General features: G+C 40.7%; 1 protein-coding gene across 1 annotated transcript; it reads left to right on the top strand.

The window, feature by feature from the left end:
* The first annotated feature begins 3,558 nt into the window (after window positions 1-3,558).
* Window positions 3,559-3,963, top strand: LOC141627758 (uncharacterized). Its single transcript, XM_074440978.1, has one exon. The coding sequence runs from the start codon at window positions 3,559-3,561 to the stop codon at window positions 3,961-3,963; it is 405 nt and encodes a 134-aa protein (XP_074297079.1).
* The last annotated feature ends 18,511 nt before the right edge of the window (window positions 3,964-22,474 follow it).

Raw genomic sequence — 22,474 nt, 5'->3', positions numbered from 1 at the left:
CATGATTGTTTCTATATTCCCGAAGACATTATGGCAGTAGCTACAATAAAGAAGGAGTCTGTTCCGATCGAAGATGGGAAAGCTATGGGTCTCCTCTTTGGAGAGGAAAAGAAGCCGGAAATAATAAACGAAGTCTTGGTAAACATGATCGTAAGGAGTGATCGTTTCGATCCATCTACCCTCATTACTGATGTAGATCCTCAGAGGAATACATCTGGATGGCGGAAAACCATGAAATGGACCGACAACAAGGGTTTGCTTTTCAAGATGACCATTGGAGAAGGGCAAATGTTCAAGCCTGATGACGATTCTGAGTCTGAGTCTGAGTCCGAGTCTGAGTCTGACATAAGTCCTAAGGCTAAGTCTAGGGTTTTAGGTGTCGAAGATACCCTTTCCCCGATCTTTCCTTTTCCGTACCTTCCCCTAGTCTTTGGTATTCGGGGCTGTCCCGAATATCGCTCCTATCTCGCCACGACCCTCGATCGGTTGGCCCAAATGTTAACGCAATTTGTAGATTTCAAATCAATAATAAGATGAATCAGTTTGCTTACGACTTGTCTCATTTATATTGCGATTCAATTGATTGTTTTAATAACGTTGAGAATGAGGTCGAGGATAGACAGGTGGAAGAAGAAGAGGAGGAGGTGGAACCGCCTCCCCAGTTAGTAAAAGGGTTGGAAGAATACGACCAAAGAAGCTCGGTAATCAAAGATACCGAAGTTGTTAATGAGGGGACTACCTTAGAGCCTCAGGAGCTTAAGATAGGAACAACCTTAGATCCCGCAGAAAGGAAGGGGTTTTTTGAATTGTTGAATGAATTCAAAGATGTATTTGCTTGGTCCTACAAAGATATGCCGGGTATTGATAGGGAAATTGCAGAGCACAAGATTCCGATCAAGCCGGGGTTCAAACCCGAGAAAGCGAAACCACGTAGAATGCGTACCGAGTGGTCTTTGAAAGTCAAAGAAGAGATTGATAAACAGTTCAAGGCCGGGTTCATCAAAGTATCGGAATACTCAGATTGGATAGCTAATGTGGTGTCGGTCCCAAAGAAAGACGGAAAGGTTGAGTCCGTGTTGATTTTCGTGATCTAAATAAGGCTAGTCCAAAGGACGACTTTCCGTTACCTCACATTGACATCTTGGTTGACAATACCGCTAACCATGCATTATTATCCTTTATGGATGGGTACGCCGGTTACAACCAGATAAAAATGGCCGAGGAAAATATGCACAAGACTGCTTTCACAACACCATGGGGCACTTATTGCTACGGTGATGCCGTTTGGATTAATAAATGCGGCGCGACTTATCGAGAAAAAGAACGAGCGTTGTTGCATGATATGATCCATAAGGAAGTAGATGTCTACGTCGATGACATGATCCTAAAATCGAAGGAACATAATAACCATTTGATGGCATTACGAAAATTCTTCGAGAGGTTGAGAAAGTATAATATGATATTAAACCCACAGAAGTGCGCGTTCGGGGTCACCTCTGGCAAGCTTTTGGGTCATATCGTTAGCCACCGTGGCATCGAAATCGACCCATCAAAGATTAAAGCCATTATGGAAAGGCTCCATCCTAAAACCGAGAAAGAAATTCGAGGTTTCTTAGGCCGAGTGCAATACATAAGCCGTTTCGTCTCAAAATTAACTATGATCTGCGAACCAATTTTTAAGAAATTGAAAGTTGGGGAGCATATTATGTGGGATGACCAATGCCAAGCCGCGTTTGATAAGATAAAGGAAGTGTTATCTTCTCCGCGAGTTCTCGATCCCTTTGTAGCGGCTTGCCTCTATCTTTGTATTTAACGATTCTGAGATACCGCGATGGGAGCAATGCGGCACAAACCGTTGACAAAGAAGAAAGAGCAATTTACTACCTCAGTAAAAAGTTCTTGGAGTATGAATCAAAGTATACTGACATTAGAAAAGACATGCCTAGCTTTAGTCCGGGCAACGAAGAAGCTACGTCACTATATGCTCACTACGGTGTGAGTATATATTCGAGAATGGACCCCATCAAGTACTTGTTTGAAAAGCCGGTGCTAAACGGCAGAATGTCAAGATGGACCCTCATGCTATCGGAATTCGATCTCAAATATGTGCCGCTGAAAGCGATAAAAGGAAAGGTCGTTGCCGATTTCTTGGCCGATAATCCATCGAAGAAAGCGACATTGTTGACACTTGGTCGTTCCCGGATGAGGATATTGTCCATGTCGAAGATGATGCATGGGATCTATATTTCGATGGGACTTCGAATAACATGGGATGCGGAATAGGTGTCCTTATCATTTCACCGAGGGAGAGCACGTACGCAGTTTCGATCAAATTGGACTTCGCCGTCACAAATAACGCCGCGGAATACGAAGCATGCCTACTTGGTTTGCAGAGCGCTAACAAGTTAGGAGTCATGAAGTTGACGGTACACGAGGATTCCTCCTTGGTCATCAATCAAGTGACAGGGTCATGGAAGATCAAAAGTAGCGACTGGCACCCTACCAGGCTAAGATAGAAGAGCTAGAAAAACTCTTTGAAGAGGTGCGATACGTGTACCTCCCAAGGGAGGAAAATCGATTCACGACGCATCAAAAGCGGCGGCGTTGATAAACATCCCGATCATATGGATAGCATGCCATTGTGTGTCGAACGAAGGTCTTCACCAGCTTATATAAACGCTGTCGATGATGCCGGGAAAGCGGCCGAACCTTGGTATGCATCCATTGTGAGATTCAAAGAAGCGGGAGAATACCTGCGGACCTCGATACACGTGGAAAGCGTGCATTGCGTATGTTATCCGCCCAATTCGTTAAAACTAACGATGGACAATTGTATAAGAAGACAAAGACACGGGGTGTCTGTTGCGATGCCTCGACAAGACAACGTCAGAAAAGGTCATGGAAGAAGTCCACGACGGGGAATGTGGGCCACATATGAACTCCCACATGCTAGTTCGGAAGATCACGAGGTTAGGATACTATTGGACAACAATGGAAACAGATTGTCGCAGATATGTCCGGCATTGTCACAATTGCCAAATATTTGCGAATATTCAACATGTACCACCTTTTATGCTATTCACCATGACGTCACCTTGGCCTTTCTCAACCTGGGGAATCGACATCATCGGAAAAGTAAACCCTTCTGGAACAGGAGGGCATTGTTATATCCTAGTCACTATTGATTACTTTACCATGTGGGTAGAGGCCAAGTCTTACAAAGTGCTAAATGCGAAGCAAGTAGCCAAGTTTATTCAGAATGACATCATCTATCGGTACGGAGTGCCGCACGAGTTCATCAGTGATCATGGAACTCACTTTCAAGCTGGGACAGCCGTTATACTTGAAAAGTATAGAATCAAGCATCATAAGTCATCCCCATATCGACCTCAGACAAATGGAGCGGTGGAGGCCGCTAACAAAATGGTGGCTACTATATTGAGAAAGATGTCTGACAATTACAAGGAGTGGCCGGAGTAGATACCCTTCGCGTTGTGGGGATATAGAACATCCATCAGAACAGCCACAGAGGCAACCCCGTACTATCTAGTTTACGGGATGGAAGCAGTACAACCCGTCGAACTGGAAGTACCCTCCCTACGCATCTTGCTCGAAAGCCAGGTCCCGGAAGCGGATTGGGTCCAAGCCAGATATGATTCGTTGGTGTTGCTTGATGAGCGTCGTTTGAATGCGTTGTATCATGTTCAGCTCTATCAGAAAAGGATAGAGCGGGCTTTTAACAAGAAGGTGAAGCCCAGGGGAATTAATGAAGGCGATTTAGTTCTAAAATCAGTAAGGGCTCTATTACCGGTCGATCCAAGAGGGAAGTTTAAGCATAATTGGGCCGGTCCTTATCTCGTGAAGAAGATACTCACAGGAGGCGCGGTACGTTTGACAGATTTGGATGGAAATGATTTCTCGAATCCAACGAATCTGGATAAGTTGAAGAAGTACTATCCTTAAGACCTCACCCTCAAAGTTATGAAATAACACTTGAATTGTGATGTATTTGAATAAGTTTTAAGTTTAGCATTTGTTGCCACTGCCTGAAATGTTTTATGAGAGAACTACGACCTCGGTTTGATTCTATTGAAAAGCAGAATCGTAGGCAACCCTTGAAAAGGGTACAACCACAATAAAAATGAAATATTCAATGCGTAAACCGAGGATTTCTAATAAATAATACGTGTCTTTTATTTTGATAAATCCGGGCGACGCCCATTACAAATCAAACTAACAGGAAAGCAAATAAAAGCATAATAGTAATACTAAATAATAGAGCCGTAACTACCACCTATATTTAGTTGGGTCGCGTGTCCCGTCACTACGAGACGATGTCTCACCCATCATCATTCTTGCCCGTTTCTTCGGGGGGAGCACGCTGTCTTCTCGCGGGCCCAATCTCTCTTTTACGCTTGGTCGAGGGCCAAGTCTCTCTGCAAGTGTCGGAACGTCACCACTTGTAGTGCCCAGTCGGTCCCACACGCTAGGAGCACCAGGTTTAGCCCTAGGGTTCTCGTCAGGCCTAGTCTCGGTCTCAGTCGGGCCCGGAATCGACCCAGTAAAGAATTGTCGATTTTTTAACCCCATGTCATGCTTCTCCCGATCAATGGCATCATCTTTCTGTAGTTTCTTCCTTGCTTTAAGGCCCGGTTCTGTAGTCCATTTGAGATATGAAGAAGAAACCCAAGTAGACTCGCGTGGCTCGGGAATGCGCCACACGGTCCTTCGGCGCCACGCGTGGAGCCAAGTATGACATCTACCTTGAGAAATAACAAAAGCAGGACCTCGCGAAGCCTCCGTCGCAGGGATAATTTGTTGACGACCGAATTGGCAAAGCACTCGGTTCGGGTAAAAATAGACAGGGTGATCCAAGCCCAACAAAGTGACATACCGTGTATGATCAGTATCTGCGAGTCCGGTAAGTGAGCTCAAATGAAGCCATGGTAAGGACCAGCGAATGTGAGACCCTGTTCCGCTAATCAGCATATTTCGCCAGTAATCGGATCCTTGCTCAGAACTGTAGCGCCGTCGCCGATTAGTGAGACTTCTGACATGATAATCTTCTGGTTTCAACGACGGATCAATCAAAACAAGACGCTCGCTGAGCCATACCTGTTAGACAGCCAGAAAAAGGCAGGTCAAAAAAGAAAAAAAAAAATAACGAAAAAAATGAAACAAAGACGAAGGAAAAAAGAAAAAGGGCGAAAAAAAAGAGAAAAAGAGACAAAAAAAAAAAGAAAAAGAGACGAAGAAAAGAGAAAAAAGAGGAAAAAAGAGAAGAAAGACAAACTTGCAGTAGGCGGGTTGATCCCATGAATACAGCATCCGGATTGGCTTTTTGTGCATCCAAGCTTTTAATAGTCTCAGCTAGTATAATCCATGCAGGATTAGCACCATTCTCCATTTGCTCCACGACTCGGATTAGTCTAGCTTGGCCGCGATAAGATGGAATTTCTATTGCCTCCTCGAAACAATAAAGATGCAATAGAATGAGGCCAAAGGCGAGGCGGCGATAAATGATCGGTATATCTGGGTCATTCGCACGCCAGAATCTATGCACTAGCGCAAGCAGGTCCACTTTTCCACCATCGACGATGGTACGGGCTTCATCACGCGACAAGTTTAGATATTCGCGGTATTTTCGGGTCCAGTTGGACACAAAGTCGGGAACCACAGGCTCTTGCGTGGTCCTCCATCCTCCCAAGACGGTAAATTCCTCAGGAAGGGGACAGATTTCTCCCTCCGAAAAAGCAAAGACATGATGCTCGGGATCCCACACTCTCAGGCACTCTTTAAGAAATGCGGATTGAATCATGACTTGCCTCAGGAAAATAATTTGTTGAATTCCCGCCGCATTCAGATTTTGGATTTCTAAACCCCTGAATTCTGTCACCCATCCCTTCATGGTCCCAAACAGGGAATTCATGACTAGTTTTTTCTAAGAAAGATATTCTTTTAAGCAGATAGATTTCTGTTTGAGAAATTGTGGGAAATCTCAACCCTTAGCCCTTCCTTATATATGAAAAGAGATGAGGAATTGTGGAAGTATAATTCCTTTAGGTTTTGGAAACCTAAATCTTCTAGGAAATTTGGAAACTTGGAAGCCTACTAGCTTTAGGAAGTTTGGTAGCTTTTTAAAATAAGAAAGCAAGTCCCATACCTCCTCTATTTCGGCCGTGTAGGGCCCGTGTGGCGCCAAGTGGGCCCCATCCGTCCTGGGTTTTGTTCGCTCATTTCTCTTGCGGAATTTGTCATAGTTCGTGCACCGAAGTGACTAAATTACAATCTCATCCCCTGCGCGTCCCGTGTTGAATTAACATCTCGTACACACTTACGGATTTTATTGGGTTACGCCCACATTGGTTACGGGTCAGAAAGTCAGAGTCTTTTCGTCAAAAGGTAGTGTCTACCCGTCGCTTTCACTCCGGAAATTTGCAATAAACTTCTGCGATTATTTTTTTGAAAATAAAATTGTGTTTTGATTTGAAAAATCATTTAACTCCAAAAATTTGAAATAATTTTTTGGCAATTAATTTTGTTGAAAATAAAATTATGTGTTGATTCGAAAAATCATTTGGATCCAGAAAACTTAAATAAATTCTCGCCTCGAAGAGGCCAATCATTTTCAAGATATTCAAAGTTCGGGTCAATGAGCCACCTTTTCTAAGCAATGTTCATGTCCGCGGGTCGATAACCTTTTCTTTCAACTGGGGGCTCTGTCGCCGTCGGCTCCAGAGACCCATCAAAATTCGGTCGATGACCATTTCAAGTATCGAAATGTCGCTACGTGAATCGCGTGCTATATATTATGATTAAATTTGCAGAATATGCTCCAACTGGGGGCTCTGTCGCCGTCGGCTCCAGAGACCACCACAAAACAGACAGGATGGCATCCTCCTAACAAAGATCGACAGTAGAATGCTACGGAAATGACATGTCCCCAACAGAAACGTCAGTTTCAGTGAATCGTTCTCCCTAGCAGAACAGCGAAATTGATAAGCAAAGCGCAAGTTTTGTCTTTACTCACATGAACAATGGGATATTGGCATCCGAGCCGAAGCAGCAGAAAGTTACAGGCCATTGAGCCGAACTACGACACGGGTTTGATTCCGTCAGAAACGGATACGTAGGCGCCCGAGGAAAAGGCTCAACCCACCATATATGCAATTTATGGGTCGATGACTAACGATGATAATTTGACGGAACAGAAGCAAGAGTTAATCTCCGACGAAGTTTCAGGTATGATCTCTTCTTATGGCTGGCGAGCTTATATACGCAAGTCTAATGGACTATAAACGACCCGCGGAATCCTCAGGTCGAGAGGGACCTGGGGTATACTTTGACTTTCGCCCTGTCCAAGCCTCAGTCAAAGTGGGGGCTCTGTAGATACCCATATCTGTCGATATTGTAATTTATAGAAAACCCGACAAACACCCGATGATGATAGGACACATGTATTCTTTAGTTGTCATTGTCATTATTTGGGCTCGTTTTACGATGTGAAATGAGCGTTGTCGACGGAGTGTTTTATTAATTTAAATGATATTTAAATTAAAGCTTTTTTAAGTGAATTCATTTTATTATTTTAATTTGAATTTATTTTCTTAAATTTATTTTCTTAAATTTATTTTATTGAAAATAAAATATATTTTTTGATTTGAAAAATCATTTATTTTAATGTGTTAATTGGTTTGAAAAATCGAATTTGAAAATTTAAAACTCGTTTCAACCACGCGTTTTGGAGCTCGATTTTAGCTCGATTTTTGAGCCCGTTTTCTTTACGAGTTGGCACGAATCTCGAGTACACTAACCAACCTAGACCTCTACCCATTCAATCCCAGTTCGAACCCCCATATCCACACCCAAATCTCGTCCTAAACACTCCCCAACACAGCCCAATTCCTTCCTTTACCCGTATTTGTATAGCCCATCGAAAGCCCTTCTAAACCGACTCAAACTTGGTCCAAACCCGCAACCCATCACCACCAACCCGTGCTCCACATTACCCACAACAACCCAGCACCTAGAACACCACAAAACCCATCCAATTCCCGTCCCAAATACTCCACAAACAGCCCGCAACACAAGCAGCCCCCCCTGTTTTGCGTGCTCAATCCCGAGCCCAAAACCCGCTCCAAACAGCTACCAAACCCGTGCCCATTAACCCTAAACCATACCCTAGTATCCTACCCATATTACCTTAGCTTAACCACTAAGAAAACCTCCATACAAACCCTAAAAACCCCACGAATTAGCTGATGGACAGCAGCTATGCGAAACAGGCCCGACTGCTTGTTGCCCTACTTCTACCCTTCGAAACTCCTTATAAATACCCCCTCTCCACCATACATTCATTCCTCTAAGTTCTCCCCACAACATACTGAAAATAACAACCATCAATCGTCCAAAAAAACCCTAAACTAAAGCCGTGACAGCCGCTCGAAAACAGGGACACAAATCGTGTTTTTGAGTTTCTGTCGTGGACTTTGGCCTTGATTCACGTGCAAAAATCCTATTAAAACTTCTGGTTTGTTTCCATATTCAGAAAATTCAGTCTTTCTAGTTTCCAAAACATCTTTCGGTTTGAAAAATCGTTGAGAAACGAAGTCGTGGTGAGCGATTGAAAATCGCTGCTCAAGTCTGCCTTTTGAACGTGTTTGTTTCGGGATTTCAAAACTCAATTTCAATTGTCTTCGTCAACGACGGCTCCTCGAGATAAAATCTACGATCGATTATGACCCAAGACGGTGTCAACGATACATGTAGGTTGAGGGTGCATTAAAACTCCCTTCTCTCCTTTTTATTTCGTTTTTTTATTGTTTATTTACTAACCATTGACAAACATCGTCTAACTAATATCGAAACTAGAATAATTTGAGTATGAGTTAAAGTACCATTCCGGCACCCGCGTTGACTTGAGATGGGAAAGAAATCCGCCATATCGGTCGGTCGTACACCCCGTCTCATTTACATATCCTCGTGTTGGAATAGGGCAATTTAATAAATCGAGTTTATTTAATTTTTGTGTATTTATTTTTAACCATATAAAAATTGATTTTTAATGATTTTCCAGACCTATAATTTGTAATTTTAATTTAGGTAGATTTTCGTAATTTATTGCATTGATTTAGTATTTATTTTATAATTGGCAATGTATTAATTCAAAACCCGCGCAGTGCACGGGTCAATTCTGACATATTTCGAAAATTTCAGATCCGTGCAGTGCACGGGTTTGTCCAGGTTTTGTGTTTTAATTTGTTTCCTTGTTTGACTTTGTTTGATTAATCCTTAGTTTAATTAGTTTATGTTTCAGATTTTAATTTACTTTATTTATAATTTATATTGTATGTATGAGCTAACCACTAATGTTTGTTAATACATCTTATGCTAAGCGTAAGCCTTCCTATCCCTCTCTTTGGATGTGTTTTTCTAGTTTAATCAATGAACCTCACATGCTAAACCACTTCGACGAAGTTAAATGCATTTTAAACGACTTAGAATGAAATTCGCATGATAGGATTTAAATTCAATGGTTGCATACGCATGTGATATCTTTCCGAAATAGCCATCTTTCACCTAGTAGAGACCGTTATTGCAACGGGCGGGGTTGGGTGTTGTTTTAATGAAATTAAATTAACTTCCTAACACGTAAAGTCACACGAATTCAAATCTCTAAAATTGGTTTCCAAATTCCATTTAAAAATTTAGTGGCGACTCTTTTAAAATTAACAATGTTTTGAAAAAGCATTTGAGTGCAGCGTTTTTCCATGGTCCACATTTTGTTGGCATCGTATAATTGTTGGTATTGTTAGGATGATTGTGAAGCCATTGTCGGGCGATGGTCTTCACCCCCATGTTCTCCCCTTGTGGCTCCCATCACAAGGAAGATGTGCACATTAATGATCTAGTTTCGCTCAATTTGATGAGCGGGGCTTTAGGTGGCGTGGCTGCGGTCTACCACTAGTGGAGTGGGTTACCAGTTGCGATGGGTAACCTGGCAGGTCTACTCACTGCGGAGCGTAGTTGTATCCGCGCTGCAGTTCAGACACTAATTCTTGGAGTTGGAAATGGTTGATTGTTACAGAGTTATTGGATTGGTTACATTTTAAAGGTTATATTATGATTGATTGTATGGTTGGCTGACCCCTTCTTTGTTTTCAAAACTGCGGTGATCCATTGGGGAATGGTGAGCAGGGTGTGTAGCAGGTTTGGATGGTTGAGCTTACTTTAGGGATGGATGAGACGCCACTGAGTCTAGCGCACGCCTTTAGCTTCCGCTTTTCTTTTAGTAGACTTTACACTTTAGCAGTTTGAGTTGTATTTTATACTTCAATTAGAGATTCGGAATTTTGTAACTCTGTTTAAACCATATTTATTACACTTCGGTTTTATTATGGTTAGTGTGACGCTTACGATCTCGGGCAACCGAGATGGTAGCACCTCCATTTGCTAAGGTAGGCCTTGGTAAGGCACTTTGGTAGCTGGTGGTGTTACACCAGGACATCTAGAGGTTGGACTTTCCCTTGCAGTCTCAAGTCACCAATTTCCTCGCCATTTCGGGTCATATGAATACTTATGTTCTTTACTTATTCCTTTAGACCTAGCATGGACAAGGCGGTACACAAAGAGTGAACCGATTTCCTACTTAAAGCATCAACTACTACATTAGCCTTTCCTTCATGGTATACTTTTTCCAGGTCATAATTTCCAATGAGTTCAATCCATCTACTTTGCCACATGTTCAACTCCTTTTGGGTGTAAATGTACTTAAAACATTTATTGTCGGAAAACACCTTAAAGGTTGCTCCATAAAGGTAATGTCTCCATATAGTCTAAGCAAAAACAACGGCTCCGAACTCTAGGTCATGCGTTGGATAATTCGCCTCATTTTGTTTCAATTGTGGCGATGCATAAGAAATAACTTTACCATTTTCCATGAGCACACATCCCAATCCATTCTTTGAAGCATCGGTATAAACTTCAAAATTCTTACTTCCCGCCGGCAGGGATAACACCGGAGCCATGGTTAGGCGCTCCATTAGGGTCAACAAGGCCGTCTCACAACTCCCGTCCCATTTGAAATGGTTTTCTTTTCTCATCTATGAGTTCAATGGCCTAGCAATATTTGAGAAATCTTTAACGAATCTTTGGTAGTACCCGACTAGACCAAGAAAACTCCTAATTTCCGCAACATTCTTCTGTGCCTCCCACTTTGACACAGCTTCAATCTTGCATGGTTCTACGGACACTCCTTCGTTGGACACCACATACCCTAAGAAAGCCACCTTCTCCAACCAAAATTCACATTTACTAAGCTTGGCATAGAGTTGATGGTCCCTTAGTGTTTGCAACACGATCCTCAAATGATCTTCATGCTCTTCTATGGTCTTTGAGTAGACTGAAATGTCATCTATAAACACCATCACAAACTTGTCCAAGTATGGACTAAACACCCTATTCATGAGGTCCATGAACATGGCCGCGGCATTTTTCAACCCAAACGGCATCACCACAAACTCATAATGTCCATATCTTGACCGAAACGCGGTTTTTAAAATGTCCACATCCTTGATTTTCAATTGATGGTACCCCTATCTCAAGTCGATCATGGAAAATACGCCGGCTCCACTAACTTGATCAAATAGGTCATCAATCCTTGACAACGAATCTTGATCTTGATAGTGATATTATTAAACTCTCGGTAGTCAATACACAACCTCATAGTACCGTCCTTCTTCTTCACAAATAGAATCGGTGCTTCTCACGGCGAAACACTAGGTCTAATGTACCCCTTATCCGCCAATTCAGAAAGTTGCTTCTTCAATTCCTCTAACTCCTTTGGACCCATCCGGTACGGGGCCTTAGAGATTGGTCCCGCTGCCGGTTTCAAGTCCACACTAAACTATACTTCTCATGGTAAAGGTAATCCGGGTAGCTCCTCCGGAAATACATCCGCAAATTCTCCCACTACCGGTATATCTTGAGCTTGTGGTCTTTCCATGATAGTGTCCCACACACGACACAAAAGCATAGGACAACTCTTCTTCAAAAATGACTTTAAAGTCATCACCGTAACCAGTTTCACCTTCGGCTTAACCAAGTAACCTTTTTACGACACTCTAGCACCCTTCGGTCCTTTCAAAGCTATTTTATTTTGATGACAATCTATATTGGCCTTATCCTTACTTAGCCAATCCATCCCCAAAATTACTTCAAACCCCTCCAAAGGAAATTCAAAATATTGACGGGAAAGTTTGTTTCATGCAAAAAAACCGACACCTCTTTATACACTTTTGAACACACAACGGACTCCTCCGAAGGTAGGGATACATTGTCATTTACTAACTCACCCTCCCCCAAGCTGGCGGTCGACATATGACTCTTAGACATAAAAGAATGTGTAGCCCCCAAGTCAGTTAAAACAAAACAAGGATGCGAATTAACAAGAAATGTACCGGAGACAAAATGAGCATCCTCCTCGGTGCTTTGCTTCTCCATGGCAAAGAGCTTGCCACTAGTCTTAGCCGCCCCTTGCGCGGTGCTGTCCGAAGTAGTCGGCTTAGCCTCCCAAGCTTGACTCCTATTGTATCTCGGCCTGTAAGATGGCGCCCCTCAGTTGAAGCACCCTCTTATATAACCGTCATTGAAGTTGGAGTTTTAGTTCCTTTGATTGCCCCATGATCCAGGGTTGTGGTTGCTCACCATGCTTTGGGAAAGGGCTTCGTAGGAGCTCCCTTACCCAAACCTCCTATTGGACCCCCGCCTGGCGCTTGTGCACTCATTCTTTTTGTGGCCAATGCCACCACAATTGAAGCATTTCACTTCTCCGCCTTCACTCATGGCTCTTCCCCTTTATCCGCTTGACCTTGCATAAGCACCTCTACCCGAATGTGACTTAGCTTGATTATAGTTGAACTTCTTTTGATTAGCTCCTCTTTCCTCACTCTCATCCTTCCTTCTCTCTTCGGCCCTATCCTTAGCCTCCTCTCTCGGCGTTTCTGGCCCTAGAATACACGTCATCGCTTTGGCCATCACAAAGCTATCAAAGTTTTCGAGAATCTTGAGAACTAGCCCCTTCTCGAACATGCGAGCTAGCAATTAAGGACTAAGGTGTAGGTCCTTAACATTGGTCAAGAGCTCATTAAACCTCACATAGTACTCTTGCACCGTCATCCCCTTGGCCATCACAAAGCTATCAAACTCTGCCAGTAATTTACTTCGGAAATGCTACGGGATAAACTCATCTCTCATTTCCGCCTTGAAGTTATAGCATTGTAACACCCCCTTCTTGCCCGGCCAAGGCAATGGGAGGATGTTGCCATTTCGGTTTCTCGAGGCGGTGAATTAGAGTTTCCATCAAGAAACACTTAATATAAATAAAGTATTTAATGAATTACATAACCATGAATGAATAATAAAAAATACAAGTCATACTACTACGACTCTCTAAAGACGACTATGTCAACTATGTCATAGCAACTCAACTCCTAGTCTGAACCTCGTCCCATCTCCCTCGTGATACTAAATCAACCTATACTTAACCTACTCCCCATATGATCAGAAATATCATACGAATCGACACAGGCCACCCCAGAAATAGGTGACAATTTACACACAACCCAAACATGTTAGTTTCAATAATTAAATATAGAGCAGGATACAATATGTAAGTATGCAACTTGCCAATAAAATGTATAACCCTTGACTATACAACACCACACCGGTACTGGGACATGCCCAGCCGTACCCACAACCACACCGGTGCCAGAGACACGCCCACAACACCACACCTCACAAATAGCCACTCGGGGCACATCCGTGGTATCGGGTCCGGAAGCCAACCGAATCCCTTGCCAGACGTCGTGCCTCAACCACACGAGTCCCTCCGTACTCAAGTCATTAATGTGCACATCCCTCTGGGAGTGGGAAGCTCCAAGAGGTCACAAGTGTAAGACGGTCTCCAAACCGCCTTACATCTCGTGAATCAACCAGGTATCACCACCACAATTCTACCAACAACCATATATATGACAATATGCATCACAATGAATATAAAGTGCAACTCTTTCACATTAAACTGATTCCCCAACATGACCTGAACACATGTACTCATAAAGATGCCGACTCTTCAACTCGCCTTACCTCATTATCAAGCAGAAATGCAACCTCCACATATTATGAGTCTAAAAACGAATGCCGACTAACATGTTATCGTGCAACTAAAATTTTCATATGAGACCAACACTACTACTCAATACCATGTCACAAGCAACACCCAACAAGATTATAAAGTCGACACTGATAATCCACAAAATCATATTATAATACAACAACAATACGATAATGACACAAGCAACCATTTATACTCATTGAAACCGAGTAGGATTAACCTATCTTTTAGCAAACTCCAATTAGCACAAGCCAGCACACTAATCCTCCACTAAGAAGCCACGTCCTACAATTAATTAAGGAATATTATCATAAATATATTCTACAACAACTAATAATAATAATTAACCCCCTTAATTACCCCACTTAATTAGTCAAAAATCCTAATTAATTATAAGATAACCTACTAGATAAATTAAGGTCTACTAAGTAAGAATAAGGGAAAAAGGTTAAGGATAAACTTACAAATGCTTACAAATGAGCAAGAACAAGAAATGGAAGACAAGTCTTCAAATGTAAAAGCTAGATCTTTGTGGATAGTGTTTGTGATGCTTAGAGATGTTTCTAGAGAGTAGAAGGGATAAGATGGGAGTCTATTTAGGAGAGGAAATTTGAAAAATAAGGATTAAAATGTGATAGACCACCTACCAAAATCCCGTGCAAAAAAGTTGGACAGCGACAGAGACCGTTCACTCTGTCCAGTGAAGCTTCACTCGGTCGAGTGAACCGCCAATCGGCCGAGTGAACCGCCAATCGGTCGAGTGACTCATCATCAGAATGAGCTCTACTCGGTTGCGTACTCGGTTTACTCGACCGAGTATAAGTTATATAAATTATGGGGTATTACAATCTTTCCCCTTAAAAAGAACTTCGTCACCGAAGTTCACACCTGACTCAAACAAAGACACCTCCGACCTTACTCTTCTCTCACAAACCTAAAGCAACACTACAACGAAATAGGTTTGGATAAGTCATAGCAATAACTCAATGAATAAGGTCAACCACACATCTGACTCAGACCACCGCAACACTCCCAAATATCACGGCCAGAATCACGTTCGACCTAGCATCTTCACTATGCATTCCACATTACTAACACTCCAATACTAATGACATTCATCAATCAAGGGCATCTACCAAAATGAGATGTTACATTCTCCCCTCCGTAAAATGAACTTCGTCCCCGAAGTTCGCTCACACTCAACACATGAAAGTCCGCTTTCGCTCACCATCCTCAATACTCTCACAATTATACATGACTACAACTTTACTTTATGATTTCTTTCCTTTCCGATAAGTAATAACACAAAATGTCCACTCCGTACTATGTCTTTACCTACTTTTTTTCATTAATGTCATCCCTTCCCAGGCTTACCAACGGCTTCTCTACTACCCAAGTCTATAGTCAAATCTTGTAGGTTCATAATGTCGTTGATATAAGTCTTATTCTATGGGTCTCCTGAAGGTCGAAGCACGAAGTCAAATCAGAGGTTTAACTTCTAATATCATAAGTAACTCTCAGCTAACGTTGGTGATATTACGTGTGTGTGTGTGTGTGTGTGTGTGTGTGTGTGTGTGTGTGTGTGTGTATGTATATATGTCAACATTACTCAACATTATTACGCATGTATATGTCACGTCAAATGTCACACAATCACATGGATGTGCATCAAATCACAAAAATATAGGGACTCCGTGAAACAATTAAGAAATGTCAAAATTACCTGTGATGTGACTTATTATGTTCAACACTTTCATTTTCCGCATACACCTAGTCACGCATTTACCGCGTCAAATACCCCACATGATCACACATGTGTTTCTATACTCGTTTCCATCCACCATCAACACTTCCGTTTACGAGGAAAGATTACCATACTTAATCATGCAAATAACAACTATATGACACATAATTTGCACCCATCACATGACATGACCATCGTTATCACAACATAAAATAACGGTAAGTAACATGCACCATGCAAGCTTATCACATCCCCCTTATCGTCAAATTACTCATGTCAAAACAATTTTCATTTAATTACATCTTAAAATAGGAAAACGTCACATAGTATGACCAAATGTAAACAACTCACAAAAATATACTCCTATGGGCAATCATGCTTATATAAGCATAAGTTGACTAACATAAACCGCAAAATAAGTGTATAAACAAAATATTTGGTCGAATATTAACAAAACAAGGGCCATAGCAGGCCACTCGGTCGAGTGGGGTGGCCACTCGGCCAAGCAGATGACACTCAGTTGAGTGAACAGAGCACTCGGCCGAGTGTCACCTGGCAGAACTAGATTGTTCCCAAAAATATTTCTAAGCTTGCCTATACCACTTACAGAAACGTAAATAACTCCCAATGGTGACTTACACATCGTCTATTAAACGAATCGAAAGCAATATTTTTTCGTTATGGTCACCGTTACAACATAATCAAAACAAATATCCAATTTATATGACCGACATAAATATGATATTTCAAAATTCTCTTCACGCCATCACAACTCAAATAAACATTACAACAAGATCACAATGCATTGTAACACCCTCATCTACCAAAGTGTCTTACCAAGGGCTGCCTTAGAAAATGAGAGTGCTACCATCTCAACTGCCCGGGGTAGAGTATATCATATAGATCACAAAAGAACATTTAATTAAAGTAAATAAAGTTTAGTCGTATACAAACCAAAATACAAAAACTGAAAATACAAATTCAATAAAAGTGATCATCTAATATCGACACAACAGCGGAAGCTAGCTAAACTCGGTGATTCTCCCATCCATCCCGCGATAAGCTCTAGCAATCAAAACCTACTACATATCTGCTCACCATCCCTCCAATGGATTACTGCAGGTTTTGCAACAACAAAAAAGGGGTCAGTCAACTACACAATAAAACATAACTACAACAATAAAAATAACCATCCAATTCAATTCTATAACAATACAAACTCAATCCTCCAAATACATTATCTGAACCGCAGCCCAGATCTGTCAGGTTACCCATCTCAACATGTACCCACACCGCTAGTGGGAGACCGCAGCCTTGCCTCCTAAGCCCCGCTCATTGCAACGAGCGATCCCATATCATTAATGTGTACATCTCCCTTGTGACGACAGCCACAAGAGGCGAACATGGGGGTGAAGACCATCTCCCGACAATGGCTTCACAATCAATACCAATAACAACCAATCTCCACAATACTATCACGACAAGGAATCACACAATATGACGATACTGAACAACAATTGTACAAAGGACTGACTAGGGAAACCCTACCTCTGTCGTAAACTCCGTAATTCAACACAACAATGAGGCTAGAGCTGTTCCTCTACGAAATCTCCACCTAACAATCATAATCAAGAAATTACTAAATTATAATCCATCACTAATTAACCAATTCCCAAAGACCAACCCAATCTAGAGTTTACAACAAAATCGACTTAAAGCAAAAGGTAGAAATCTAGAACTTAAAAACTGATAGACGCGCGAACTACGAAATCCGAACACCAAAATGATAGATCCTCGCTTGATAGTTGATTAGGGTGATTAAGGAGTAAATTAGGTTGTAAAACTGATTAAGAAATGTTAATGACGACGGAAATGCTTAATATATACTCCTTAATCATTCTAATCGAAACCGCAGAAAATAACCAGTCGGACCGGATACTCGATCGAGTGGCTCACATACTCGACCGAGTACGCACTACTCGACCGAGTTCCTCACTCAGCCAACCAATTCATCTCAGACCCGACGCTGGGGCATCCAACAATAAAAATACACCTCATCCAATAATCTAATAATTCATCCAATTCACATTACATAATAAATTGCACAAGTCATTAATAATAGCACGAGTTGAGTAGTTATCCTACCTTTTCGCAATTTTTCCAAAATAAAACAATGGTAGTCAACGAATTCTCCACCTAAGCATCATATAATATGCATACAATTACTAATCTATCAATACAATAACGATTAAGACAAGAATCTACTCCAAAATCACCCAAAATCACCCTCAAACCGAACAGTCAAACCCTCGGTCAAGGTGGTCAACGCCTGGTCAACCCTAGTCAATAGGGGGTCAAGGGTGATCAACGGTCCACGGTGGTCAAGGGTCAATCTTACATATGTAAACAATTGATTACAGCAGAATTAGAGACTAGCGGTAGGTGAAAGATGAAAATGACTTCTTATCTCTTTAATCTTCTTCTCTTCCCCTCTCTATATTTTGTCTTTTGTAATTTTGAGCAATAGAATATAATTTGGTAGGTGATGGGAGTATATATATATAGTTAGGTTCTTGTGAGTTTTGTTTCTTATGGTGAGTTGTGTGTTTGTGCTTGGAAATCTCAGCCACTAGATTATATTAGAGATGAGTGGCCAAGATCTAATCTTACCTATGATATAAAATCATTGTCATTTACTTATTTTCTCTTTTTTCTAGTACTACTCTTTTTTTCTACTTTAGTTTTTTTATCTCCTTTTTTACCTCCTGTTATTATGTTTTTTTATACAACTTTGATTTTTTTTTTCTCTTATGTCTTTCGCTAATTTTCTCATTATGTTACCTTTTTTTTTTTTCTTTTTGTACCATATTTTTTTTCCTTGAAATTTGTTTTACTCTTATTTTTTTTTTACCTCGTGTTATTATGCTGTTACTGTGCTTTTTTTTTTACTTTGATTTTTTTTACGACTTTGATTTTTTTCTCTTTTTTTACCACATGTTATTGTGCTATTATTGTTATTCCGCTGTTATTGTGATGTTATTCTGCTCAGACTATGATTTTTTTTACGACTTTGATTTTTTTTTTCCCTTTTTTTTACCATGTGTAATTGTGCTGTTATCCTACTATTATTTTGTTGTTATTCTGGTGTCACTTTGATTTTTTTACTACTTTGATTTTTTTTACTATGATTTTTTTGCTTTTTTTTTTACCGCATGTTATTGTGCTGTTATTCTGGTGTTATTGTGATGTTATTCCGGTGCCACTTTGATTTTTGTTTACGACTTTGATTTTTTTACCACGTGTTATTTTGCTATTATTCTACTGTTATTGTGATGTTATTGTGATGTTATTCCAGTGTCACTTTATTATTTTTTTTACGACTTTGATTTTTTTTTTTTTACCACGTGTTATTGTGCTATTATTCTGCTCTTATTGTGATGTTTAAAATTAAATCACTAAAAAACATAAGAATGAAAAACACGGGTACCATCCTTACGCTGAACAAAATCTGTTTCTTCAGTTCAACCTCACCCTTCTCTTTTCTCTCTCTCAACTCAAATAAAAAAAGCCCATTTTATTTGAAACATCTCAATAAACAGGAAAGATCAAATATGAGTACTGGAAAGAATAGTGTCTCGAAGAAGCCCAACATCTATTAAACATGAACAGGAAAGAACAAATCTCAGTACTGACACTGCCATGGTGCTTATCATAACAGTCTTTCGACCATAACGATCAGCAACTATCACTACTACAAATCCAGGCAACTACAACGCCCCTTTAACAACGCTTATTCACGAAAATCACCATAAGACGTTGTAGAATGGATGGCGCGAATTTTACTAAACTTAATTACAACGGTTATGTGTTGATAACCGTTGTTATAGGTTTTAACAACGGGTCAAACTTTCACAACCGTTGTTAATATAATAACTAATAACATCAGTTTACTCTATAATACATTACAACCGTTGTTAATAATTTGGCGCAAAATTAGTGACAAGTAATTACAATGGTTATATTAGAACCCGTTGTTAATACTTTTTAACAACGGTTCTCTAAGGACCCGTTGTTAATATATTCTCTAATGACAATGGGTTTTTGTGTAAAAACCGTTATCAATACTTTCCATAATATAAACCACACAAACGCAGCAGATCAGCTACTGCCACAAACACAAACCTAACACAAACACAAACATCACAAACACAAACACACACTTTCTCATCGTCTCTTTCTCTCTTTCTCATCGTCGCTTTATCATCTCCGTCAATGTTGTTGTCGTCGTCTCTTATTTGCTCTAATTATCAGGTATCTCTTTAATTTATATGTATGGTTTTAGGTTTTGTCATCATCTCAGTCATTATTTTCTTTCTCTAATTATTTCATTTGCATGTGTTTTATCGATCATTATTGTTCTTTCTCTAAGTATTATTCGCTTAATTAGTGAATGGTTACTGTTGTGTTTTCTTCGTTTATTAGCTTGTAAAATAAATTAAATAAAATAAAACAAAAGAAGAAGCTGATGGAGAGGAATACATAATAAACTTAATTAATTAATATATAAATAAATAAAAAATGAATTACGTTGGTAAAAATGCAATTCTTAGATATGCATAGAGAGTCTTATTCTCTTCTATGATATCCATCATCTCCTCCTTTGCTATTCGGAGGTTTCGTTCCGCAGTTGCTATATCGTCATATAGCTGCAACACCTTCTGCTCTGCCAAGCCATTTTTTTTGGCGTCCTTGAGTGCGGTCCGAACGTCCTCAAGGTAGCTCCTGTACCTACCCTCGATGTCCAGAAACCGGCAGATGAAACACTTGTTGTACTCAGTCATAATGCATGTATTACGGATGGTATCATTCATTGTTGAAGGAAGTGTTGAAGGAAGTTTGGAGTTTGTTTTAAAGATTTAGGGTTTGGAGCAGTTTAGGGCGTGAGATAGTGAGATAATGGTGTGGTTATTGAGATAATGCATGAATTTATACTTAGTAATGTGTCCTTTGAGTTGTTTTTTAATTAATATATGTTTAGGAAGTTGTGCCATTATATCTGCTTCAAATCTTATAACCCTTCTCATTCCATATATTGTCCTTCATATGCAGGGATTTGGCAGTAATAATAATGCATGCATCGGTAATGGTAAAGCAAGCATCTAGTAATATATAAATTATTTTTTTAAAAAAAAATTCAACAACAGTTATTTAAAAAAAACCCATTGTCTTTAGTTATAACAACGGTTTTTTATACTGTAACCGTTGTTATAACTTTCCCACCAAAAATTAGTCACACTTTCCACAACGGTTTTTTCTACTTTAAACCGTTGTTAATAGTTTTCACAACGGTTTTCTTAGAAAAACCAACCGTTGTTAAAACCTTTAACAACGGACGCTTTAACAACGTCCGCTTTTTTATAACAACGGTTTTTAACCATTGTTATAGCCTGTATCTGTAGTAGTGTATACCCTACATAAGAGCGGTAAAAAAATCTTCCAACCATAAATGCAGATCCTTCAACATAGACGAAATTATCACAAGTCAGGATAATGCAACTGCTTAGATTATCGCGTTCAGCATGTCAAGGAACGATAGCTCTACTTACCCTCAAAGCTAGCATAGAATCTAACATATTCTTCCCATTCTGTGGTATGGAAATCTCGGACTTAAATGCAACAATACAATAATTTCAGATGCACAATGCAGGAATAACATAGAATAAGAAACCGCAATGATTAATCCATAAATATGGGAGTAAGAATGCCTATTTCGAAAGAGTTGCTTGTACGGAAAATATATATATATATATATATATATATATATATATATATATAGAAATAGGATCCTGTGCGAACCTAAAGTTCGGTGCGAACTGTGCGAACTGAATTAGAACTATTGGATTGTATGGTTAAGATTAAAGGCCCAACCCCTTTAACCCACAAATACCTCACGTATAATCCCATAGCTCAACAATATTCTCACCCCTTTCACTCATATCAGCCATCACCCCACCGCCGGCAGCCGTCACACGAATCCACGCCGGCAGCCACCACTAGAACCACGACGGCGCCTTCGACCACTCTATCTCTGGCGATGCGCCACTTCTCTCCCTTATTTTCTCTCTACTCTTTTCCAACCCTGCGATTCACCCGCCGTCGTCGATGCCGAGCCTAGACGTCGCCGGCGTCTCGCCTGTCTCGAGGTAAGTTATCGCCGGAAATGCGCCGATAAAGAGGCTATGTGGGATGTCGAGTGAATGTTAGGTAGGAGAAACGACAATCAGATCTCGAATTTCGAAAAAAAAAAATTAAATATAGCAAGAAGGCTCGGACGCTCGGTGATGCTAAGGCGGAAATGGATGTCGTGGAGAGAGAATGGCGTTGGGGTGGTGGTGGTCATGAAAGTCGCGACCACCGGAGTTCCGGCTAAGATTCGTCACCGACATCTCCTATCAAAAACGGCGGCGATGATCTGGTCGACCACCATTTAAACTCGCTGTATCCCATCCACCAACAATAGTCACCGACCGCCGTCCCGAGAAGAAGCGACCGTCGAC

Source organism: Silene latifolia, chromosome Y (assembly GCF_048544455.1).
Source record: "Silene latifolia isolate original U9 population chromosome Y, ASM4854445v1, whole genome shotgun sequence".
NCBI lineage: Eukaryota > Viridiplantae > Streptophyta > Magnoliopsida > Caryophyllales > Caryophyllaceae > Silene > Silene latifolia.
Note: the sequence above shows the minus strand (reverse complement) of the source record. Positions and strands in the feature narration are given on the sequence as shown.